Source organism: Cucumis sativus, chromosome 5 (genome assembly GCF_000004075.3).
Source record: "Cucumis sativus cultivar 9930 chromosome 5, Cucumber_9930_V3, whole genome shotgun sequence".
Classification (NCBI taxonomy): domain Eukaryota; kingdom Viridiplantae; phylum Streptophyta; class Magnoliopsida; order Cucurbitales; family Cucurbitaceae; genus Cucumis; species Cucumis sativus.
The window spans coordinates 25,600,095-25,626,009 of record NC_026659.2 but is presented as its reverse complement, the minus strand read 5'-3'; the positions used below and the strand labels follow the sequence as shown (position 1 = coordinate 25,626,009).

The 25,915-nt window shown below is 32.8% G+C and overlaps 4 protein-coding genes across 6 annotated transcripts; 3 read left to right on the top strand and 1 right to left on the bottom strand.

Moving 5' to 3' along the window:
• The first annotated feature begins 5,931 nt into the window (after positions 1-5,931).
• Positions 5,932-6,414, top strand: LOC101212612 (pectinesterase inhibitor 12). The gene has a single exon (XM_004135436.3). The coding sequence runs from the start codon at positions 5,932-5,934 to the stop codon at positions 6,412-6,414; it is 483 nt and encodes a 160-aa protein (XP_004135484.1).
• Positions 6,415-7,529: 1,115 nt separating this feature from the next.
• On the top strand, positions 7,530-9,113 carry LOC101212847. The gene has a single exon (XM_004135437.3). It carries the CDS (start codon positions 8,452-8,454, stop codon positions 8,962-8,964), a length of 513 nt encoding a protein of 170 aa, XP_004135485.1. The 5' UTR covers positions 7,530-8,451; the 3' UTR covers positions 8,965-9,113.
• A 1,689-nt stretch (positions 9,114-10,802) lies between these two features.
• Positions 10,803-22,832, top strand: LOC101218978 (alpha-glucan water dikinase, chloroplastic). Of its 3 annotated transcripts, XM_031885398.1 has the most exons (35): positions 10,806-11,138; positions 11,291-11,339; positions 11,515-11,815; positions 12,323-12,364; positions 12,464-12,573; positions 12,702-12,780; positions 12,889-12,980; positions 13,081-13,234; positions 13,593-13,814; positions 13,975-14,313; positions 14,389-14,499; positions 14,597-14,692; positions 14,817-14,957; positions 15,046-15,134; positions 16,285-16,419; positions 16,649-16,811; positions 16,920-17,009; positions 17,094-17,279; positions 17,488-17,550; positions 17,624-17,686; positions 17,952-18,011; positions 18,112-18,264; positions 18,389-18,472; positions 18,679-18,855; positions 18,934-19,040; positions 19,190-19,403; positions 19,483-19,586; positions 19,781-19,916; positions 20,012-20,137; positions 20,678-20,788; positions 21,146-21,244; positions 21,526-21,699; positions 21,797-21,889; positions 22,106-22,221; positions 22,418-22,832. In XM_031885398.1, the coding sequence occupies exons 3-35, from the start codon at positions 11,534-11,536 to the stop codon at positions 22,620-22,622; spliced, it is 4,416 nt and encodes a 1,471-aa protein (XP_031741258.1). In that variant the 5' UTR covers positions 10,806-11,138; positions 11,291-11,339; positions 11,515-11,533; the 3' UTR covers positions 22,623-22,832. The 3 variants fall into 3 exon arrangements, with proteins under 3 accessions (XP_011655614.1, XP_031741258.1, XP_031741257.1); XM_011657312.2 differs by lacking the exon at positions 11,291-11,339 and having other exon boundaries at positions 10,803-11,138; XM_031885397.1 differs by lacking the exons at positions 10,806-11,138; positions 11,291-11,339 and adding an exon at positions 11,358-11,377.
• Positions 22,833-23,389: 557 nt separating this feature from the next.
• LOC101213086 lies at positions 23,390-24,451 on the bottom strand. Its single transcript, XM_011657311.2, has 2 exons — positions 24,092-24,451; positions 23,390-23,987 (listed from the first exon to the last, which is right to left on the bottom strand). Exons 1-2 carry the CDS (start codon positions 24,298-24,300, stop codon positions 23,570-23,572), a joined length of 627 nt encoding a protein of 208 aa, XP_011655613.1. The 5' UTR covers positions 24,301-24,451; the 3' UTR covers positions 23,390-23,569.
• Positions 24,452-25,915: the final 1,464 nt, after the last annotated feature.

Sequence of the window (25,915 nt, the reverse complement as noted above, 5' to 3'; positions counted from 1 at the left end):
GAACTTGTGAAGCACTCTCATGCACGAATTCCTTTAATCTTCACCCAATGGTTGTCGAAGCTAACTACTCGGAGGTTGTCAATCGTTCGATATCTTTTGATATTTTAATAAAGTATTCTTTTTCGAGCAAAGGACCGTGCGTTAATCTTGGAGTGATCTCTTTTCTTCAACATGTTCAAAGATGGAATAATGTGAAGGCTCATTTTTTTAGCTTCAAAGGTTACGGAGGACCAAACGACTTCTACCCATTCTTTCAATTTTATCTTTACCTTTTATGGTTCCAATTTTTAATTTCTTCCCATGTAATTCTTTAAAAAAAAAACTATAATTTACTTTCACAATAAGTATACAATAAGTATTAGTGGATTTTACATCAATGTCAATAGTACTATTTTTAAAACGTGTTGACCAAACACGAATTAAATGTGTCAAAAAAATAGGTAGAGTGAAAATTATACAAGTACCATATTTTTACATATCAAGATTTTCATCTTTTAATTTCTTTTATGTCCTTTTCTCTTTGAGATTTAAGAGTTGGCATGAAAACGAGTGTGTCATTTTACAAAATATAAAATTGAGCCTACAAAACTTAGATTATACTAATTATATGCAATGTACATTATTTTTGTCCAAGGAAAATTATAAACTCTATTCTTCTTCTTTTTTTTGTCAATTTATAGACTTCATTAAATTTATGGGATTAGTTAAACACAACTACAAAAGATCATGGTCTATATATTTCTAAAGTTACATAATTATGATATTGTTTTTAAATTAAAATACTACTTAAAAAGTGTAGTGTAAATTTGAGACAACCTCTCAAATTTGACATAAAATGTACAAGGAAGAGCGTTAATATCTTCTTTTTATTTCCTCACCAATTAAATGTTAGTTATTGCAAACTATACACTTATACTTAAAATTACAAATTTGGTGTTAAAATTTGGTGGAGAATCACTATCTAGTTTCAAAAACATTTAAAATTAAAAAAAAAAATCTAGGCAAAATTAGGTTAGACTTTACGAGTTTTAAACTCTTGAATTCGAATTCAAACTCTATGATATTTTGTTTTATTTTGGTTAATCAAAATACTATAAACCATGTTTTAAACTAAAATTTATCCCAATGATCAAATATTTTTTTAAAAGAAATTAAATGAATAAAAAAATGTATTAGACACCAAATAAATCTCCTAATTTAATGTGGTTTTTTAAAAAGTATAATAAATCGATAAAATATTTAGAACAATTTTAAAAACAGTAAAAAAAATATATCACACATTCAAAATATAAAATACCAAAACTACTTCAATCACATGCTCGCGATACACAATCTTGAATATACCATGTTTCGAGATACTCCATGATGGGAGAATTCTTCATTTATTTATTGTATCTCGGGCCTTAGTGACATCGAAGTGGCTTGAGATAAAAAAATTATACATTTATTTTATTTGATCTCAGACCTTAATTGTACGAAATGATCTAAAATAAATAAATCGCAAATAAGATATAAATCACAATAATATATATAATTTATATAAAAAAAAATGACTATCCGTCATAAATTTATTATAAATATTTCGAGTTTTGGCTACATTTGTGGCAAATAAATAAAGAAAAAAGTGAGTAACGGAGTCAACAAACACCGAGTCAACTAAAGAGACAAAGGGGATTCTAACCCTTATTTCATGAAAAGACTGATATATCCTTGTAATATTGTGATGTGACAGATCAAATGGATGGGCACAAAAGTCAAGAGTAGGGATATACTCTCACAGATTCTGACCTCTTGGGTGAAAACTCCAGTCTATCCTTCTCATATACGACAATGGGATTGGGCATAAATGACAACACACATATTCACATACATTCTCCAAAATTAAATTTTATTAATATACGTAATGCTCTTCTAATAAAATACATATTCATATAAAATAGTGATTTTATGATAAGTGCTGTTTTGGCAAATGTTTTTTTTTTTTTTAATAATTTAGTACAAATAATTCAAAATAAAATGTAAAAAGATTATTTATTATATTAATTAAGAGCCGAGGGAGTTCAAATCTCTTAAATCTAAACTAAGTTTGTCGATATTTATTTGATAGTATTAGTTTTCAAAATTTTGATAGTTACTTGTCTATTTACTACAATCTCTCTTTAGTTTTTAATCATCCACTATGACTTATTGATAATATACTGAAATAATCGAATTCATTGATATTGTTAAAATAGTCAAATTGTATCAAGAATTATAAAATGCTTCAATAGATTCGTTTATATATATATATATAAGTATAAAGTCTATACATGCTCATTCCACTTCTAAATTTCTTAATTTTTTGCATTAATTCTATCGATATTTTAAAAAGTCAAACTAAAACTTAAAATCTAACCAAACAATTTCATAAAAATAAATTGTAGAAAATAGAATATTTAATTATTGAAGTTACAAATATTTTAAAATAATTATGGTGTTGCAAACCAAATTGGCGACTTGGTACACATAATTGTGTTTATTTATTGATTAGTGAGGAGTGAAAGAGAAGGAAAGTTAAGGAAAAATAATATATGTTAAATTATTATTAATATTCTTAATGTTTTAAAATAATTTATGCAATAGAAATAAAATTCAAACGTATTAACTATAGAGTTTAATTAAAAGTCATAAAGGCGAAGGCGGAGAATATTCAACCATGAAGGTGAGCCCACTCCCGAGAATCTTTAGAATATTCTCCACCACTCTTTTAATTTCAATTTCTTTGATTCTCATTTAGATTCATTTATGTAACTTCGTTGATGGCCCCATTTTCTCAAAGTCAAATCTTTCTCTCACCAATTACGATCTCCCACGTATGCCCCCAAGTAGACATTTTCTCACATATAATTTAAAAAATCATGTGGGAATCTGTCCTCTGCTTTTAAGTTTGAAATTGAGGGAAATAAAAGAAAGTTGGGTTGGTGGGTGGTATTGGAAATATCATCTTTTCTCTTATGGTCTATTAGCCAAAATTTCATACAAAACTTGAATAGGGTTTGAATTTGGGTAGGTTTTGATTGTTGGTTGAACTATGTTCGAGTGTATAAATTAGTTTACGTGTATTCACTCTTTTGAAAATTGAAATTGAAGGTTTGAACGTTTATGTTTTAAATTTGTCATTTGTGTATTAATTATAAATAAAAGTTACTGATAAGAAATTTAATGTTTTGTATATAATTTAATTTCTCTCATCTATAATCATAGTGAGTTTAGTTCGACGATAATAATATTGTGACATTTATCTTAAGAGACCAAATGTTCAATTTATATGAAAAGAGAAGTAAAACATGTCGGTGTTTGAAATAAATACATATAAAATGTTATATAGAGTACAAATAGTAACTCCTTAAATTGAAAATATAATAACTTTATTAAAAGTGTGACTTGTAATTGTTACCGTATTATTAATTATCAATCATACTTAATTTAAGCTAATTTAATATTTCTTCGTTTATTATTAAGTTTGTGTATATACCTTGAAAATGAATAAAATATCTCTAATCTAAATTCAATGGGAAGATTAAACAAATATTCACGTAAACTTTAATTACTGTCCAATGGTTATCTATAAAATATGATGAATAACATTTTCTAAAATTTACTCGATACACCATCAAAAAGGTAATATAGAAAATGATGTGATATTTGTCACGATTTGCTATGGTAGATTATTTAATATTTTGATGTTAAAATAATTTTATTTGTATAATATATGAATATATACCAATCTATTTGGTTACACACTTAGACCACACATAATTTTTTATAATCTATACACTATATATGTTAAAAAAAAAAAGTAAGATTCTTGTGTAAGGTTGGAGAATTGAAAGGCTATTTTTTTTCTTAAGAATTTATAAGACTTTTATTAAATAATTGAAATAAAAAGTAGGGATCACATTCTGTCAATTGTGAGTTTTTGCTTCGTCACCACTTGCACGTTAGTTAGACTTTGCTTGTCCACTTGCGATCCAATTGCCACGTAATGACTCGAAGTCTAAACACTATTGTTTGTCTAAAAATAACTGATGAATATTGTTTGAGTAATGTTATGTTATAAATTGTTGTATATAATTATGAAAATTAATGAATAAATATTACTGAGGTAAAGTTTGGTTATAAAAAATATATATTTCAAAATTAAACAAAAATAATACAAATATTTGATTAAATAATGTGTGAAGTATAGGTTAGTGGAAGTTGGAAGGTGAAAATGATTATTAGTCAAACTATCTTTTGCTCCATTGAACTATGGGCTTAAGTTGGTTGGGATGATCCAAGCCCGGTCTAAACAATGTTTGAGGTTTTCAGGGCATGGGCTTGTGCCAAGTCTGGGCCTTTGGTATTTCGACCTGGACTGGCCCACGATTGGGTTCTCTAGTAATTCTCACCCACAACTTACACACATTCTTCACGGGATAGTTGCAAATTTATCCATTAAATTTAAAATAATTAATTATATAGTAATACTTTTAAAAAATTGCAAATATAGTAAAATTTGTCAAATTCTATCAATGATAGAGACTATCACTTATAGATCATGTTATAAAAATTGGTTTATCACCGATAAATCATAAAGTCTATCGGTGATAGTTTTGCTATATTTGCAATTTTTTTAAAATGTTGTTATATCCTTAATTATTATTCTTCAAATGGTCATCTATTACAATTACCCAATTCTAATAGGATGGAGTTTAGAAGAAACTTATGTAATACGAGATAAATAGAATTTAGGAAATTGTAAAAAACTGAATATTTGACCAAATACTTATCCTTTATAGAATAATTAAATGTAGGAGTACAACTACTTAGTCAATTTTTTATATTTTTTAAAAGATCAATAGAATTGATGATACAATGTGATTTATATACTGTGGAATAATTGATAAAAGAAATCGGTTAAAAAATATCTTAACGTGATGGTCTTGTTTTATTTTTATTATATTATAAATCTTGGTAATATTTCATATATGAGTTATAATATTCTCAAACACCTTCTAACCTATCTTAAGAAATTTGGGTATATTTCAAATATACTGTAAAAATGCAAAAATGAAAAAGAAAACATATTAATTAGGGTAAACAAACGAACAAGTTAACTCAAAACTATGTTATATTTTTAATTTGTTTTAAGATATACTCAAAACTTCAATATAAATGTTTACTTGAAAATTTGTAAAGGAGCTTGGCACTCTTCCTACCCATTCTTGTAATTTTGTTAGGAGTCAATCTACGATCGTATTTTCAATACGAAAATACAGTTTGATGGCTAATGGCGAAGTTAGTATGTGAAGTATTTAACTAGATTTAAACACGTATAAAATTGCTTACTCTTGTTGTGCCGGTTGGTGATGGTGCATTCATAAAGTCTATTTTTTTACCTTTGCAATCTTGCTTGGGCAATGTGCAATATGAGTGATGCACAATAAGTGTGGTTTTCAAAATTTCAATATGTTAATGATAAATTTGAGTCAATAATTGTTATCGATCAACTTGAAACTTAGACAACCGTGAAAAGTAACCCTAACATGCTTAATTCGGCTAAAATTTTGGATACCTAACACCCACCTTCCGAGCTTTTGGCAAACTAAAAAAGTGAAACAAATTCAACACTAAAATTAACCTTTTTGTTAGGTCTAAGAAAAGATAAAATGTTATTGACCAATTGTCACTCTATAATCAAGGAAAGCCTCGTAACTTGTCTTCCATCAAAATAGAACCACCCGTTCTTATTGGGGCAGTTATCCAACTGCCATTGAAGTAATATAAAAAAGCCAAACTCCCCATGCTCACAAAACCACCCCCTGCCCGTTCCTCATTTTTGCCACCTCGAGAAAGAAACCCAAAAACAAATAAAGCAATTCATAGCGAAGATAATTAATTAAATTAACAATGGGTGAAAAGCATTTGGTTTCTTTCTCAATGGTCTTTCTCCTCGTCGCCGTCTTCATCAGCCAAGCCCAAGGATCAGCCCTCTGTGACGAAGCTGCTTTCCCTGCACTCTGTCGGTCCACTGTGAAAGGCGCATCCGATCCAACATCAGCCTTGAAGATCACCATCGAACACCTCATTTTCGAAACGAAACGCGCGAAAGATTCAAGCTTGAAGATTGGGTCATTGAAGTCTCTAGGCGTGTGCAAACAGAACTTCGATGATGCCGTCGACGACCTGCAGAGCAGTCTGGCGTATATGCAGAAAAAAGACATCCCAAGCCTGAAAATCAACCTTTCCGCTGCACTGACTTTCTACTCCACATGTGACGATGCGGTGGTGGAGAGTGGCGACCAAAAGAAAGCTTCCACAGTCTTGAGCAACGACCTTCTGCTGCAACATTTGGCCGCAAATTGCTTGCACTTATCCACTTTGTTGAAGTAAAAATTAATATATACGAAGAGGAACGGGCAGGGAGGTTCGACCAAACCGACGTGTCGTTTTGGTCTCAAATTTATTTCGATGTTGTAGTACTAAAATAATCTAAAACGGCGACAACTAAATCAAAAGTACACAAATTATATTTTCATGTTTGATGATGTACTAAAAAATATGGATTGGTCAATACATATATTATTTTCATTCATTTAACCTAAATTTAGTACGTCCTTGATAAAAATCTAAAAATATAAATATCCATAAGTTATGGAAATAAGTAGTGGGGTAAAGAAATTGAAACCCAATGCTTAATTAATTTGAAGGTTATTTACAATCTAATTATGGTTAAGGGTGCATTCTTCGTATTAGCATTATGGCATTGCAAACTGCAATTGCTTTTTAAACAAAAGTTTTCTATATAAGAAATTAAAAGAGTATAATCGTAAAAGAGAAAAAAAAAAAGGTTGAAAAATTACTTCTAACAATATATTAGAAAGAGGGTTTTGTGTGGATTATATTAGACGTTTTTGGTTAGATGATTTTTATTTTTAAGAACATGTATAACAAATCATGATTAGATAAACACATGGTTTTTTCTTTTTCTTTTTACCATTATATGTTTAATTATATGTTTATCGGTGTTCGAATTTTGTTCTCTAGCTAAACATGTAGAAAGGAATGCCACTTCTTTTCTTTGAACATTACTTACTTTTTTTTATCTTGTGGTAGTTAAGTAAGCCTATATTTATAAGAATGCTCTTTGACACATAGCTAAGGCTAAGTGTGAGACAACATAGGTGCCAAAAATGTTTTAGGTCGATGGTGATGGTAATGATAATATAATTTAATTAAATATCACTTAATTTTTTTTTTATCAATGAATGATCAATGATTTGAGCTAGAGTGTATTTTAATCCCCTGCCATTTTTTTTTTTGAGATAGATGAAAGATCATGTCTTTTATTGAAAAAAAGTATTATGAATTTTGTCTTTTGGTAATTTTTTTATATATATTGAATGGTAAATAGTTTTTTCTTCTTCTATTTTTTCTTTGAAAAAAACTAAACTAAAATAATTATGATGCAAAACTTTAATTTTAATTTTAATAGCAATTTTCAAAATGAAAAATAATTATGTAAAAACGGCAAGTAGGTATTTAAAAACCAAACTTGAATCATGAAACCTAGAAATTAAATTAAGAACTTTGAATTTTAAAAGTCTAAGACATGTGAACTAAGTTGAAGCCATGCTCATCATTTGAGCCGTAAAACAAATAGAAAACAAAGGCTAACCTCTAGCAAAAAATAAAAATAAAGATGCTTCACCAAAATATCTTTTGAAAAACCATTGCATGAAAACCAATGTTATGGTTGTTATATCATATTATTTATATCTAAAAAAATTTATTATAGATAGTTTAGTAAAAAAAAACTAAACTAAATTATTGTACTGAATTTTGTAAATAATTTTAATATTTTGTTAATTTTAAAAATGCAAACAATTGGAGTCTTTTAATAGATGCTAGATATTTATATATCCAACAATAATAGTGTTTATTTTATTATATTTAAAAACAATATTTTTTTTACTCAATTGACACGTGTATATAATTGGAGAAATAAGTTTTTTTCCTTTCAAATATCTTAGTTCCAACTTTGTACTAAAAAAGAATTTATTTTATTTAAAAGAATAAATAATAAACGAATAAACTAAATTATTTAGAAAATATATGGAGATAACTAAAAGGAAAATAGTTTTTAAAAAGTTATAAAACAATACGATAATTAAAACCTAAAAAAGACATTCAAATTCAATAGACTCACTCTAGAATAAAGGGAAGCCTTACAAATACAACCCGTTCTTATTGGGTAGTTACAGAATACCGTTACGCCCATGCCATTGAAATGTCATATAAAACCAACCCACCGCCAAATTCACAAAACCATCCTTTTTACCTGTTCATCATTCTTCATTTGCCCTAATTTTGACCGACCTTGAGGAAGAAGCCTAACAAAAATCAAAGACATTGATTAAATTATCATATATGGCTAAAAAGCAATTGGTTTCTTTCTCACCGGTCTTTCTTGTCGTCGCCGCTGCTGCCGCCGTCGTTGTCTTATTCGCCGGCCAAGCTCAGGGAGTCGACATCTGCGTACACTCCGAATACATACCTCTCTGCCGATCCGTGGTGAAAGGCGCTTCCGATCCCACGGCCGCGATTAAAACCGCCATTGGTCATCTCTTGTTCGAAACAAAACGCGCTAAAACATCGAGTGTGGTACTCGGCAATGAGCAGGCTATTAGCGCTTGCAACCAGAACTACGATCTCGCCCTTGACAACCTGCAGAAAAGTTTGGAGTATTTGCAGAGTAAGGACCTGGCGAGTCTTCGAGTGATGCTTTCCGGAGCGCTGTCTTCCTACGTTTCTTGCACCGATGCTGTGGCGGAAGTCAGCAGTTTCGGCGTAGTGAAAATGGCTAAAAACGTTGAGCAAACCGATACTACGCTGCAACATTTGGCTGGGAATTGCTTGCATATCGCCTCTTTGTTGAAGTAATATTTGAAATTAGGGCGTCCCTAGGAACATGGAAAAAGGGTGAAAAAGAGAGATTTGACTGAGCCGACGTGTCGTTTTGGTCTTGCAATGATTCGGTTTGTCGTTTTATAATAAATCAGAAAAAAAAATATATACCGAAATTAAATTTACGCAATTGTATTTTCAAATTTCAAATATATATTTTTTCTTCTCTAAGACCGCGAGGCCGTCCGGTTCGGTTTTTCCTCTTCCTTTTTTTGGGGTGAGAAATATATTGGTTTTTTCCCCCTCATCTACCTGTCGTCATTGAAATTAATGAATTTGAGAAGGTAGGATGAAAATATTTGTCGATACAAAATTACTAACAACAAACTTAGTTTAAGAAAAAAATAATTTAATCGTTAATTCTTAAAAAATCGTGCCTTGAAAAAATATTATAATATCCATGGACATTTTAACCTTTTTCTGTAGAAAAGAAATAAAGACAATTTGATGGTTCTAAAATTCAAATTTGATTCGTCCATCTATTTTCAGCTTAAAGACATCCCAATCCAATGGCTGTCATTTTTTTACTTATTTTTTGTTGGTAGGTAATCGTGGTGTAGTGCCAATGTTATATCGTGTTACCTAATTGCTATATTTGTTATAAACTTAATAAACACATGATATATACTAAAGAAATATATATAATAAAAGCAATAATCCTAATCAACCCATATAACATCTCCAACGATAAAGAAAATTAGAGCGATTTAATCACTACTGATTGAAAATGATTTTTTTATTTTTCTAAAGTTAGGTTTGTAAGGATTATATACACGTGAAATTGGGCCATTGAGTGACAGCACGAGCATCCCTAGTTGGCCTGAAAAAGGGTTTGGTCCTAACTCCTAAGCCGCCCCTTCTCTTACCTAAAGTTGTGGGCTTGGATTGCAGTTTTTAGCCACTCCTTTCGCTTTCTTTCATATATTCGTCTTTTTACCAAAAGTGACCTTTGGTTTTGGATCCTATTTTCCACACTTTCATCGTTCCATCGTCTTCTCCCACACAATTCCCTCCATTTCATTGGTTGCCGTTTTGTTGTGAAATGTCTTTCCTCACTTACCTCTCTTTCTCAATTACATATTTTAAACCTAATTTCCACAATTTTCCCTGCAATATCAAATCATCTTTTAACTTAATTTACAAGATTCTTTTTTAAAAAATTATTCACATGTATTTTAAATTTAAATGGTTGAATTGTCAGTTATATTCGAAAGGAAAATAAACCTTTACCTAAATAACTTTCTAAGAAAAAGATGGACAATCGATAGAAAATAGAGCAAAACTAACCCATTTGCAATTGATTCCATTTGATACGCATCCCATCTAAATTTATCATAAATTAAAATGCTTATTTTTAAAAGTTAAAGATTCGATATTTTTATTATCTTTTATTTTAAAAATAAAATAATTACAAAAAATTTTAAAACTTCACGAAAAAACACGATTACTGTAATAAAAATAAATTAAAACTTCAAATCATAAACTCAATTTAAATTAAAAAAAAGTAAAAAAAGCTTGAATTACGATCAATACTTTTTTATTTGATTAATGTCACCGTACCGCTTTCTGAACGATCCCAATTCATTGCATGAGAAGGATTTGTCTACTACTGCCGGATGTGGCTCCAATAACTTTTCTAACTAAAAAAAGCACAATTTATATTATCAAATAAAAATTAAAGTTAGGAAATGACAAAAATGTCATAGTCGTAAAGGGAAAAGAATCACAAATAAAACATGAAAATATAAATATCTTTCAAAACTAAGGGCATTTAGGTATATGTACTTTTAAATATCAACTCCCATTAATAAAGAAATGAAAGTAAAATAGAACAAATAAACAAATATCTAACTCCCCGGCGGCCAAATCACGGACCCTCCGCCCTCTTCCCATTCCGGTTCATCGTAATCTCACTCCCAAACAGCACGTGAAAAAGATCCAATTGCGTCGCTCTTCACTTACGTGGCCCTCTCTAATCCTTCCACGTATTTAATTTAGTGATAAAACGCCGCGCAATTACGTTACTTCTCCGACTTTTAACGATCTAGTTTTGAATCCCGCGCAGGACTGGAGCCCAATTCATAGCTCACTACTTCCTCGCAATCCGATTGATTGATCTCCATATTTTGTTAGCTTGATCTTGACTTCAGGTTTGGTTTCTCCAAATTCAATTTAATCTCATGCATCACTGATTCCAGGATGTTGTTTTTCTTGAGTTTCGTTCATTATAGTATGAAAATCTCTTTGATGTTGCAGTTTAATTTCAGCTAGAAATGCTTGGTTTCTGCATTTTGTTTTACAGTTTGTATTGGATTGAGTGGTCCGTAAGGCGTAAACACGTTGAATCAAGTGTAATTACCTGTGAAACCACGAGGATGGATTTTGATTTGTAAAAACGACGTTCTATTTAATTCATGTGACCTTTTGCTTTGGAGTTTGGTTTTTTTGTTTTGATTCTTTATTTCTGTTTTTTTGTTTTGGTTGTTTTGTTATTTACGGAAGTTATTGATTCTACGATTTCTTCAGAGGAAGTGCATCAGCGAATATGAGTAATTCTATTAGTCAGAATATACTTCACCAGACATTGCTTCGTCGTTCAGTTTTTGATAATCAAAGTAAATTCAATGCTTCCGGGACCCATAAGAGTACTTTGTTTCAAGCTGCATTAACCAATCAAGTTCCAGGACAGCATTGGAAATCTCCTATATCAACAAAGTTCTTAGGGAACGGTCTAAACGTTAAAAAACCAAGGATGGCCACGGGAACAGGTTGCCGCAGCTTTCCTGTTAACACACGTGCTGTATTAGCCACGGATCCTGCTTCTGAGGTACTTTTCGGTTGCTAGGATCACCTGGTCATGTTATTGAGATTTGAAGATCATTTGCAGTTTTCTGCTTCAAAAAAAGTTTGATACTATCTTTTTGGTTAAAAGCATTGAATCTGTAACGGTATGAAGTTGATTTAAAAGACATTTCTTTCAATCCCTCTTCATGCATCAATTTAAAATATGAAGTCATTAGTTGTCGGGTGTTCAACAATTACATGTCAAGTCTTGAAATAGAGATATTCTAATTAAGCTCCCGACAAAGAAAAAGAAATTGGACAGTAGCATCAACGGATTTAATAACTATTATTAGGAACGGAATCAAGCTGTTGAATCATGAAGCACTTTTGGCAATTTGTTCTGCATTAGCATTCTACATTGCAATAGAATATGTACACAACTATCACCATTGTTCTTGGCGTGTTTTTTTGGGGGTCAAAATTGGACACCCTCCTCCTTTTGTTCCTAGCGATTCTCTGAAAAATCTGTTGACCAAGTTTTTGTTTTCAGCTTGCTGCGAAGTTCAAACTGGATGAGAATATTGAACTGCAGGTACTTTGAAACTTACCATGTAGACATTTAATCCACTACCTATTTTTTATCTTACAAAGTAGACACTTACACCAAGTTAATCTTTACTAAATTGAACAGGTTGATGTTAGTGCCCCTACTTCAGGTTCCATTAGACGTGTAAATATTCTGGTCACAAACATTGGTGGCTCGCTGCTTCTTCATTGGGGTGCAATACGTGATAGAAAAGAGTAAGCTAAGTTGTGGACATAGTGATCCTTTCTTCTTTATCATTATTCATCATCACTTATTATTCTATAGCATATTTTTTATCTTATGCTGGTTTAATCCTTATTAGTGTAATTTTCAATGTTTCCAGTACGTGGGCGCTTCCATCACATTGCCCAGATGGAACTCAAGTATATAAGAACAGAGCTCTTAGAACTCCCTTTCTGAATGTAAGTTCTTAGCCAGCAGTTCAACTTGAGTATCAATAGATCCTAGAACTTATTCTATCAGATAATTGAATGTCTTGTATCCTTTTCCTCTCACCTTTCTTTTGGTAGTCTGGTTCCAATTCTACCCTAACAATCGAGGTTGATGACCCTGCAATAGAAGCAATAGAGTTCCTTTTACTTGACGAAGCTCGTAATAAGTGGTATGCCTTTTTATTGATTTTGTTTCTAAAAGATAATTGAAAGAAGAGAGCAGTAATTCACAGGTGTTGTTTTTTTGCTTCTTAAACTTTTGATTCCCAGGTATAAGAACAATGACAAAAACTTTCATGTTAAGTTACCTGTGAAAGAAAAGTTCATTTCTGATGTTTCAGTTCCTGAAGAACTGGTACAAATTCAAGCATATTTGAGATGGGAAAGAAAGGGAAAACAGACATATACTCCACAACAGGAGCAGGCAAGGATGATTCTCTCCAGTTTTTCAATATACTTCTTTCAGGACTTTCTACATTCCTTTTTCTAGTTTTCTCTATTTTTTCTACTTTTAAATAGCGTATGTATATTTTAACTTATCTTTTAACGTTAAGGTAGAATTAGACAGGATTGCAGCAAAGTTAAATTTATTTGTAGGTCGTATTGAGCTATACTGCTATTACCTTTTATTTTTTTGGGTTTAATCTTACCAAAATTAGGTAATTCATCTATAAAGGCTCTGCTAAAGCAATCTGCTTTGAGATATCTTTTTGCTAACCATTGAAAAGAGGTTGCTAGATGATGTGGATTGTCTATTTTAACAAAATTTTATTTTATTGTAGGAGGAGTATGAAGCAGCTCGAGCTGAGTTATTGCAGGAATTAACCAGGGGTGCTACCCTACAAGATCTCAGAGCTAGACTGACAAAAGAAAACGATGGGACTGAAACAATGGAGCTCTCCACTCCTAAAGACATGACAATTCCTGATGAACTTGCTCAAATTCAAGCTTATCTACGTTGGGAGAAAGCAGGGAAACCCAATTTTTCTCCTGAGCAGCAACTTGTAATTTCAAATACCCTTTCAGCATCAATGCATATAAGCTGTTTGTGTGTGGGATTTTTTATTCTCTCCCTCCTGCTATATACCAATAACCTTCTATACATCCACTGATATGCTATTTCATTACTTAATTTAATTGTTTATTCCCTTCAATTCTTTATAGAGGGAATTTGAAGAAGCAAAGAAAGAGTTGCTGTCGGAACTAAATAAAGGTGCAAGTATTGATGAGATTCGGAAGAAGATTACCAAAGGAGAAATTAAAACTAAAGTAGCAAAGCAGTTGCAGGATAAAAAGTACTTTAGGGTAGATAAAATTCAGCGCAAGACGAGGGACTTGGTGCAACTTGTAAATCAATATAAATCTCAACCTATAGAGGAAACATATACAGCCAAACCAAAAGCCTTGACAGAATTTGAGAAATTTGCAAAGATAAAGGAGGAACAGGATGGTGATGATGTAATAAACAAAATCATCTACAAGCTTGGTGATAAGGATCTTTTGGTAGGAAAATGATATTATTTTAGCTCCTATTTTACAAGGCTACTTTATTTTTTCTAATCCATTTTATTTTGCCAGGTACTTGTAACAAAAACTTCTAGCAAGACAAAGGTTTATTTGGCTACAGATTTACAGCAGCCCATTACTCTTCACTGGGGCTTGTCTAGAACAAATGCTGGCGAGTGGCTGGTTATATTCTAAAACTTTTGTTTTCTTAAGACAAGTTGTACATACCCAAATGCTTCTTTTCCACTGAGGGAATTTATGTAAACTCGTCCCTTTTCAGACACCACCTCCTGATGTACTTCCACCAGGTTCAGTTTCATTGAGCCAGGCAGCTGAAACACAATTCATATTCAATGATGATGGTTCCACTCTAAAGGTAAAGATAAGAATGGGTGCCTTTTTAGTTTTCTCTTGAATTTATGAGTTTTGACTCCTATAGCTCAAATTGAAAATGCATGCTTAGTGGCTTAAGCGTAATCTTTCAATAACTCATGTTATAGGTCCAATATCTTGAAATCTTAATCGAAGAGGACGGTTTTTTGGGAATGTCGTTTGTTCTTCAGTCTTCTGGAAATTGGATCAAGAACAAAGGCTCAGATTTTTATGTTGCCTTTGCCATCCAACCAAAGAAAGTGCGAAAGGTGATATTTCTTCTTCATTATACTGTGGTTTATGTCTAGTCCTATGCCAGACCTTTTTTTGATGACTGAGAAAAGCTCCTTATTAAAGGTTACTGAGGGTGGCAAAGGTACTGCAAAGTCATTGTTGGATAATATTGCAGAACTGGAGAGTGAGGCAGAAAAGTCCTTTATGCATCGGTCAGTAACCTTGAATGACTCTCGTCTGACTAAGCTGTTTTTATCTAATTACGAAATATCTTCTTGTAACTTTCTTGGTGTAAAAAATGGAGCCTGCAGTTATATTTTACTTTAGTGTAATAATCATGAAAGTTGCTACTAGCTCCTTTTGATAGTTTGTCAATAGCTTCATGGTGCTCCATGCTAGCAATAAAATATGGAGAGAGAAATCAGCTTGATTCTGTGTATTATGCGTTGAGAGCCGGTCGGCTCCCCTTCTTCTTTTCCCCCCTTTGTGTCCCATCACTATAAGTTACAATTAATGCCAGGAGAACTGCCAAAGCTTTCTTTATGAAAATTACTTTTTGTGGGGATAGGCAATGGAGTTGGAAAATCCTTGCCATGGGATTAGGATGAATCTCCTGGACAGATGTTTTTGTCTCAAGCATTGATGATTACAAAAGCTTTAAAGTAAGGTACCCTGAGTGATCTTGTAATGGCTAATTTCGTGTCTAAAGCATTGTCAATTATAAAAGCTTGAAAGTAAGGTAGACTGTGTAATATAGTTATGGCGAATCTGACATATATTCTTATAACTTCAAACTAATAATAAACCACTTTTCTTTGTTTCTTCTGGCCGAATCATGTAATTTTCACAAAAAGCAGGAGTCTCATATGGCATATGAATCGTCTATTCATCAACGTTTTCAATGTACCCACATCTTTTGCTTTTTATTTCATAAAACATAAATACAATAAACTTTTTGCCATTCCCTCAATATTTTAGAAGCTAATAGGAAACAAATTTTATAATTTTTAGAGCTTTTGCATGTGTTTTTTCATATGCTGCCTATCAATGGTGCCATCATATACTTTCTTTCACAATTCTTGTTCCAGGATGATCCATAAGTTTATCTTTTATCATTTTTTCCGTGTAATATAGAACATTGCAAGTTCTAAGCTATTTGTGAGGGAGTTCATAAGGGACAGCAATGATTGGCCTAAGTTCACTTCATCCTTTTGAACAAACTTTGTTTGTGAGTCAAAGCTTCAGTGGGATGAAGAATGGACAAAGTTTTCGAGGGCTTCCCTCTCCCTCATTTATATTGCTCATGAAATACTATATTTTAAAATTTTCTTACAGTGCGGTCTCTCTTATTCTTTTGATCAGATTTAACATTGCAGCTGACTTGGTGGATCAAGCTAAAGATGCTGGTGAACTGGGACTTGCAGGGATCTTGGTGTGGATGAGATTTATGGCAACAAGGCAGCTTATATGGAATAAAAACTATAATGTGAAACCACGGTAAATCGCTAATGTGCTCTTCCTTGGCTTTGGGATATTTTGTTTTGTGAACAATTCATTTAATCCGACTCATTGAGCCAGTAGTGACTTGCATGCAATCCACATTTGACTGTTGTTAGCTATTATGCACACGTTTTGTTCCCAAGCAGAACAAGGGTTTCTCTGTGTGGGTCTGCTCTTTCAGTCCTTTGAATCACATGTTTGATTTTTTTTTCACCCACTGTTGCAGTGAAATCAGTAAAGCACAAGACAGACTCACAGATTTGTTAGAGAATATCTATGCAAACCATCCACAATATAGGGAGATTTTACGGATGATTATGTCTACTGTTGGACGAGGTGGTGAAGGAGATGTTGGACAGAGAATTCGGGATGAAATTTTAGTCATTCAGGTGGTAGAATTAGATTATCATTTCTTGTAGTGTTTTGTTTTTTTGGTCTCCTTTAGGCTTTATCATTAACTGACTGTTGGTAATTTTTAACTACGTATTTGTTGTTAGAGAAACAATGATTGCAAAGGAGGAATGATGGAAGAATGGCATCAGAAGTTGCACAATAATACTAGCCCTGACGATGTAGTTATCTGTCAGGTACGAGTTCTATGATTTATCCTGGCCTTCTCTAGTGCTCTGCTGCATATCATTCAGAACTTACCTCATAATACCTTATTGCAGGCATTAATTGATTACATTAATAGTGACTTTGATATTGGCGTTTACTGGAAAACTTTGAATGAGAATGGAATCACAAAAGAACGACTTTTAAGCTATGATCGTGCAATCCATTCTGAGCCAAATTTTAGGGGAGACCAGAAGGATGGTCTTTTGCGAGATTTAGGAAACTACATGAGAACGCTGAAGGTTTGTTTCTAACCATCACAACCCTAAGCTTTGCATTTTCTTCATTGGTAATACGAAAACTTCATGCTTATAGAATTGATGTGATATTCTGTCCTTGTATGTACTCTAGCACTGTAAGGATTCACTCTGCCTGTCTCTTTTTTTAATCAGTGCTAACGTATAATGTTGCGATTATGATATTTCTGATTTTAGTTCGGTTAAAATGCAGGCAGTTCATTCAGGTGCAGATCTAGAATCTGCAATTCAAAACTGCTTTGGCTATAGATCTGAGGTAGAATTGGTTACAATTTTTATTCATAGTCTTCTTTGTGTTCAACTATTACAAGGAACTTTAATTTTTTTAGGGTCAAGGCTTCATGGTTGGGGTGCAGATAAATCCTATTTCTGGTTTGCCGTCTGAATTACCGGTAATGCTTTCAACTTCTATTTCAATTTACTCTTATATATCAGATTAGTGTTTGATTTAAGGAAATATGGTTGAGGTCTCCCCTAGACTGGGTTGGGAACAACCTTTTTTCTTCGGTTAAGGCTACGCACCTCTCACAGATGGATATAGAATAATATAATATTAGCGTTAGCCAATTATGAGATGTTAATGTTATCTACTTTATCTTAATTTTTACCTGTTAAATCACATAACTAGTATTTGGTTTGGTGATGTCTTTGAAACAGGGTTTGCTGCAATTTGTTTTAGAACATATTGAAATCAAGAATGTTGAACCACTTCTTGAGGTATCATGAATTCCTTCCTCGAGCACATTCTTTGCATCACCATCAATTTTGACCACCTTGTATCTTTCAAAATGTGCTTTGACTATGTTTTTAAATGCAGGGCTTGCTTGAAGCTCGGCAAGAACTACGTCCTCTGCTTCTTAAACCTCGAGACCGTCTGAGGGATCTCTTATTTTTGGATATTGCCCTCGATTCTGCTGTTAGGACTGCTGTTGAGAGGGGATACGAGGAACTAAATACTGCAGGACCGGAGGTATTGCTTCTTTATGAGCTAGCACGTGAACTTAAAACAGTAAAAGTGTTCATTGTCCTGCATTTGATCATATTTTCTTGCAGTCCAAATATATTGTTGATAATCTAATCTATTTATTTTGCAGAAAATTATGTACTTCATCACTCTTGTTCTGGAAAATCTTGCACTATCATCTGATGATAACGAGGATCTCATCTACTGCTTGAAGGTAATATTAATAAAAACTGTGAACTAAAACCAAGAAGTTGAATTCTTGAACAAACTGTTATCCCCCCCTTACTTGCGACATTATAGTTTTATAGATTTGGTTCTAGTAGTTCAGCCTTTTGATTGAAGGTCGATAATGAGAACATCGGTTTCCACACCAAAGATGTAGAGAACTCTCATTGTAATATTTGTTTTGTTTTTTCGAAGGGATGGGATCTTGCATTAAACCTCACAAGAAGTAAAAATGACCATTGGGCATTATATGCGAAGTCTGTACTTGATAGAACCCGTCTTGCACTTGCTAACAAGGGAGAAGAATACCACCGCATCCTGCAGCCATCTGCTGAGTACTTGGGGTCACTGCTTGGTGTTGACCAATGGGCCGTATGTCCTGACATGTTGTAATGTGCTATTTTATGTTGCGAGAATTTTTTAACTTTTTCTCATAGTTTGATTTTGCAGGTTGACATATTTACTGAAGAAATCATCCGTTCGGGATCAGCTTCCTCTTTATCCTCACTTCTAAATAGACTTGATCCTGTTTTGCGGACAACTGCTAACCTTGGGAGGTTGAGTTGCACACTATTTCCTGTTTGAACTTTCTAAAGAAAAAGGGTTAATTTAGTGCACTAACAGTAGTTAAATACAGCTAAATGAAGTGGAAATTAGATAAATCCAGCAACAGCCTTCTAATACAATTTTGCCTGCTTTATAACAGCTGGCAGATCATTAGCCCAGTTGAAGCTGTTGGTTATGTAGTTGTTGTGGATGAGTTGCTAGCTGTTCAGAATAAATCATATGAGAAGCCAACAATTCTAGTTGCAAACCGAGTAAAAGGTGAGGAAGAAATTCCAGATGGTACTGTTGCAGTGTTGACACCTGATATGCCAGATGTTCTATCTCATGTTTCGGTTCGAGCAAGAAATGGAAAGGTAGTTATTTGTTACATTACAAACAAGTACCATGCCAATATGTTTTATCATATAATGTTAATTTGCTTGTCTCCGGTAGGTTTGCTTTGCAACATGCTTTGATTCAAGTATTCTATCGGACCTTCAAGTTAAAGAAGGGAAGTTGATCCGTCTAAAGCCTACATCTGCTGATATTGTATATAGGTACTAGCATCTTCTTACATTAGCTTAAGGCGTCACATTGTCCCATTTTAGAGCAGTTAGAAATTTTGAGATTTTATCAATTAATAACTACATACCATTATTTCTTCGATTCTCTTCCCTGTCCACTACTCAGTTCATCTTTATAACTGTTGTGAGATAGTATAAAAATGAACCATATGTTCACTTTAAATTAGCGAGGTAAAGGAGGATGAGGTACAGGATGCAAGTTCGATCCACGAGAATGATGCTGCTCCATCACCAGTAACTCTTGTCAGAAAGCACTTTAGTGGTAAATATGCCATTGTATCTGAAGAGTTCACAAGTGACCTGGTTAGGATTCGAACCTTAACTCATAAGTTTCTCTCTCTCTGTTGTTTAGGTAGGGACTCTTAATGTCAATTTTTATAATTCGTTTTTGCTTTTAGGTTGGAGCAAAATCACGTAATATTTCTTATCTGAAAGGAAAAGTGCCATCTTGGGTTGGGATCCCTACCTCAGTTGCCCTTCCATTTGGAGTTTTTGAGGAAGTTTTGTCTGATGAATCAAATAAGGTTTTTCTTTTAATCTCTGAATGATATTACATATAAAGATTTTGACATAAAGTTCTATCAATGTGCAAGATCTATTGTTCGACTTCCATAAAAATGTGATAGAACATTGATATTGTGTCTAGGTTTATTGATATCTTCTACAGAATTACAACCAAATAAAGAACAAACAAGAACACTTGAAGGAACCCTAACCCTCTGCCCTTCCTTTCTTTCAAGGAATGTTGCAGCCCATTGTCTTCACCAAAATCTTCATGCCTTTCTTCACTCCCCAACTTCCTGTTTATAACCATCAAACTGCCAACAAATCTAATTACCCTATACTAATCTAGGTATCTAACAAAATGGCTATAATGGTTTATGGGTTCTCAAAGCTGTAATATTCTTGGCTAATACTTCTACTTTCACACATCCTGAATTGTCAATCACGTGTTCAATTTTGGCTTCTACTCTTCAGTGCAGATTGAGGATCTATAGTTCATCCAAAATAGATAACTGTTTAAGCTTTTTTTTTTTTTTTTTTGGTTTCTTATGGTTTAAAAGGCTGTGGCGGAAAAGGTTCATGATTTGAAAATTAAGTTAGGATCGGGGGAGTCCAGTGCTCTGAAGGAGATTCGCAAGACAGTTCTACAGCTGGCAGCACCCCCTCAATTGGTATAGTTTCCCTATTATTGGCGTAACATTTGTGATATGCATATATGTATATGGAACACAAAGTATCAATTGATTTTAAATGATCAAGCATACATGTATATAGTGTTTATCTCAACTCTGTTGCAATTTGTTTTCTTACTCCAGAAAAAGATAATGTGTGACTTTGAACTTATAGTACAGTTGTTAACTTATGATCGTTTCGCTTCATTTAGATTTTCTTTTTCTTTATAAATTTGAATTGGAAGCTTCCTGGAACTTTATATCGGTTGGCATCAGCAAGATGAAAAGTTTAAAGATAATAGTTACTGCAGCCCATTTCAGTTTTCAAAGATTAGTTTGTATGTCTTCAATTTTCAGGTGCTTGAGTTAAAATCTAAGATGAAAAGTTCGGGAATGCCCTGGCCTGGTGATGAAGGTGAAAAGCGATGGGAGCAAGCATGGATGGCTATAAAGAAGGTGAGTTACTCCATTCTGTTTGAATATGATGCTGGTCTGTGCGAATAATTTGTTAAGGATTCAAACCCTCGTGTAAAATCTAAATTTTTAAAAAGAATATTCATCAGTAAGTGCCTCCTAATTATTGCTACATATTTTGTTAAGACATTCTCCCTAGTACACTGTCAAATTCACCTGTTCATCCTCGGTGAAACTTTCATATTTTGGTCAAAGTTCAAGCTGGATTTTGAAGTTTTAGAAGTTAAATATGCTGTTTAGGGTTACTTATCTGTCATTTTCAGGTGTGGGCTTCAAAGTGGAATGAGAGAGCTTACTTCAGCACGAGAAAGGTGAAATTAGATCACGACTATCTCTGCATGGCTGTCCTTGTTCAGGAAATCATTAATGCTGACTATGCATTTGTTATCCATACAACCAATCCGTCTTCTGGAGACTCGTCTGAGATTTATGCTGAGGTATCAATTTTCTTTAATTTATTTGTTGCTTTACCATCTGTGCATCTAATTGATTTAAGAGATTTTTTATTTTGTTTTTATCTCGTTATTACTCTAGGTTGTGAAAGGACTTGGAGAAACTCTAGTAGGAGCTTATCCAGGACGTGCTTTAAGCTTTATATGCAAGAAAAATGATTTAGATACTCCCAAGGTAAATTTTGTCATTTGATGATCTCTCAAATTCATGTTGTAAAATGTGTTTGGTAGGCAATGTATATCAAACCATTATTTTTCAACTATTCATAAATAATTCTAAAGATCAGTATATTTTTGTTATCTTTTGACAGAAATCTTTCTTTCTCCAATAACTAATCCACTTGATGTGATAAGTGAATCTCAAAACAATTTTGAATTTGACATGACTCAGGTGTTGGGTTACCCAAGCAAGCCCATCGGTCTGTTCATCAGACGATCCATTATTTTCCGATCTGATTCCAACGGTGAGGACCTTGAAGGATATGCCGGGGCAGGTCTCTACGACAGGTACTCTCAAATATATTCCATAACCTGTTAATTTCAAATCTCAGCCTATGTTAATCTCATCAATACCAATTAAATATTGGTATCAAGCAGTAGGAAAAGGAAAAGGAAGAATAATTACTTGTCAGTTGCTGATGTTAAAATATAACCATCATGTAATTCCATGCTTAATTATTGATTGAGAACTTTTTCGACATAGTGTACCGATGGACGAAGAAGAGAAGGTTGTTCTAGATTACACGACGGATCCACTCATTGTGGACGACAACTTTAGGAAGTCGATTCTCTCTAGCATTGCTCGTGCAGGAAATGCAATTGAGGAACTTTATGGATCTCCTCAAGACATAGAAGGTGTGATTAGAGATGGGGAAGTATATGTTGTCCAAACAAGACCCCAAATGTAATCCTCTCTTCACTCTCTCTCTCTCTCTCTCTATTTATATGACTTTTCCTATGAGAAAATGACTTATTAAAGTCATATACTGAAAGAAAGGCAGTAAAAAAAGTAATTTTGGTGAAAGGTGACATTAAGAGAATAAAAGTGATATCTTATTGCATTACAATTGAATGATAGTTGGTCAGTTTGGTGAAATAAAGCTTTTGCTTTTCACAAACTTCCATTTCCAACACAGAGCAACAAACACTCAAATTTACATTAAAGCCACAAAACTCTTATGCATTTATTTCCTCAACAACTAGAACTCAACAAACTGGAAAGATAGATGAGTTTTCTTTATGTTATCGGTATCATTCTCAGGATGAGTTCTACTTCTACCATTATCAGCAAAGATCAAGGTCCTGAACGTCGTTGTCCTCGTCATGATCGAGCAATCGATCCTTTCTCTTGGAGTATTTTCAAGAACAATGAAAGATTAACACCAAAAAAGCAACAATTTTTTCTATATTTTCGAACCGTTGCAATCTTCGTATTTTGCTTCGCCACCATCTGCATAATAATGATTTTATCATTACTGTTATTCAAGTAGAATCAACGATGAAGATATGGAGGCTTCTTACAATGATCTCGCTCGACATTGCTAAAAAGTAAGTTATAAACCATCATAAAATGATAAGAATTTAACTTCAACATTCTATCTTGAGAACCAACATTTATGACGTGAAGATTATAAAAAAAGATTAAAGAATTTGAACATGATCAAGTGACTTGTTCTGTTTAAACTCTAAAGATATTGGCAAAAGAACTTCGAGAACAGTGCTTATAATATGGTTTCTTATTTAGTTTTTCCAAATCAAAAGGCATTATTTAGTTTTCTAACCCCAGAAAGGCATTACATTTTATTGAGCTATATAATACAATCCACACAGCCTGCAAGCCAACTCAAGCAACTTCTTACAGGGGTTGACATCCTTCAGTAGTAAAACCCGAAACGTCGAGCCAGACTTCGTTCAAACGCCCCAACAAGCGACGTGAAGAATTGTACTGTGCAATGGTGTATTCTGAAACAGCTGCACTTTCAGGTAGGTACTTGCTCAAGCTGCTCTTTAAAGCATCAATTTCTTTGTTGATATTATCATCTTTAGCAAATCCAGGAAACCTCCTGACTGCCAAGCAATTGTTTCTCCATTTCTCAAAATGAACATTCAGTTCAGAATTCGGCAGCGGCGGGTTTTCAGCGTTCATAATGGGCAGATAATACCTAACCAAACGCTCGGGTTCACGTGTCAATGTCATAATGGTGGTTGTGACAGGAGAAGTAAATAGAAAGTGATAGGAATTGCTGTTAGCACCATGCATGTATTGGTACAACCTGATTATGTAAGAAATATAAAAGAGAAGAACATTACATGAAGAATCATAAGGAAAAGTCTCACCACATTTTCTTGGGAACCAAACAGATAATGATAAACTTACCTATGGAAGCCTTGTTCAGTGGATTTTTCAAAGGAGGCTGTTCCTTGAACAAGAGCAGACATCCATGAAATTTGTTTGTACTGTCTGATTTCAAAATCTGATTCTACATGAATCACTTTATAGTGTGGAGATTCAATCACTCTGCCTGAGCTACAACAGAAGAAGAAGCAAATTGTTAGTGCAAAATTGATCAACACTTTACCCTTCATCCTTCAATTTTCTTCTTTCTCTTCAATGATTCTGCACACTAGCTTTTGATTTGAGTCAGACTTATAATTATTCACATATATAGATATTGTCTATTGGTTTTGCTTTTAAACCCTCTTATTTAATTTGAGAGTTTCATAAAATGATATAATATTAAATTTATCTTCACCCGTCATCTTTTATGTTTTGAGTTCATCGATCAAATTTTATTTTAGTAACGAATCAACATTGACAATAAAATAAAAATTGGACAGCTGTTACCTAAAGATGCACTGAGAAAGAGATTCCTGATATCAAAAGAACCTTAGTAAGTTGGAAGTTGGGCAGCCACAAGATATTGTCACCCAATTCATAATAAGAAAAAGATATGAAATGGATCACTTTGGTCTCTATTAAATCATTAACAAATGGGTGAAGATTTTGTTATTCAATATGAAAACTTAATGCTTCTAAAAGCATTTTACCTAACCACATGTTATATTTATATATTCCATCAAAAGTTCGAGGAAAATTGTGTGCTCTGCTTCATGCCTTTCTACTCTTTCTTATTGCCAAATCAGAGGGCGACAAAAAGAAGAGAATCATCCATGATCACATAAAAATGGTTTAACTCCATAAAATATAGAATATGAGCAGTAGTTACATATTCCAAAGCTTAAAAGAAATATCATTGATTTCGAACACTATAAACAAGTTTAAGCATTTTGTTTGAAGTCTATTATGGCTATAAATACTTTAAGCTTATTAGGCGTGTCAACTCTGGTTAAATTCTCTTTTGTATTCTTTAGTTTGAAAGGAAGATTAAATGATGTGAACGGTATAAAAACTTTGAGAGAGTACTTTTGTAATTATGGTTGAGGATAAATTTATGTGTGGTTGTGATCTTTTTGAACGGTGGAATATTATCTGGAGTTTACAAGGTATAGTTGTTTTTCAAGTTTAAAGTTCTTAGTGTTTTCCGTTTGGTTGTTTTCTTTTAATTTTTCTATTATATTTATGTTTATTCCTCCGATACTAGTCAAAAGTATTTTCCAACAAAAATCTCTGTGAAATATTTTGAATCTATTATCCAACGTTTGAGATGTAGAGTGGTGCAATATATATATTCAACTTTATTGGTGAATCTATTGTATTATTTGATATTTTTGTCTAAATAATAAACCGATCTCTCATTTTGCCTATAAACTAAGCAAACACCCTGTGAAAATTTGACATTAAAGCCGTGAAAGTGTACTACTATTAAGTGATAGATTAAGATAAAACTGTAAATCTTGAAATTTAAGGACTAGATTGAAACAAAACACAAATCTCATTCTAACATTTTTAGACTTAAGAACTAAACAAAATATAACATTTTAAAATTTAGTGACCAAATAGAAACTAGACAGAAGAAAAAGAAAACTTAAAGAAAAAAGAATTTTACCTAAAAAAAAAGGTTAGAAATTACTTGGGTCTGTACTTTTTATAAAAGGTGAAAATTTAGTCAATTTTATGAAACATTCTATCAAACTTAATTGTCAATTTAGATGGTAGAATTTACAAACACATCTGACCCTTAATCAATTTAACAATTAATCTACATGTATAAGAAGTCTCATTAAGATTTAATATTATTTC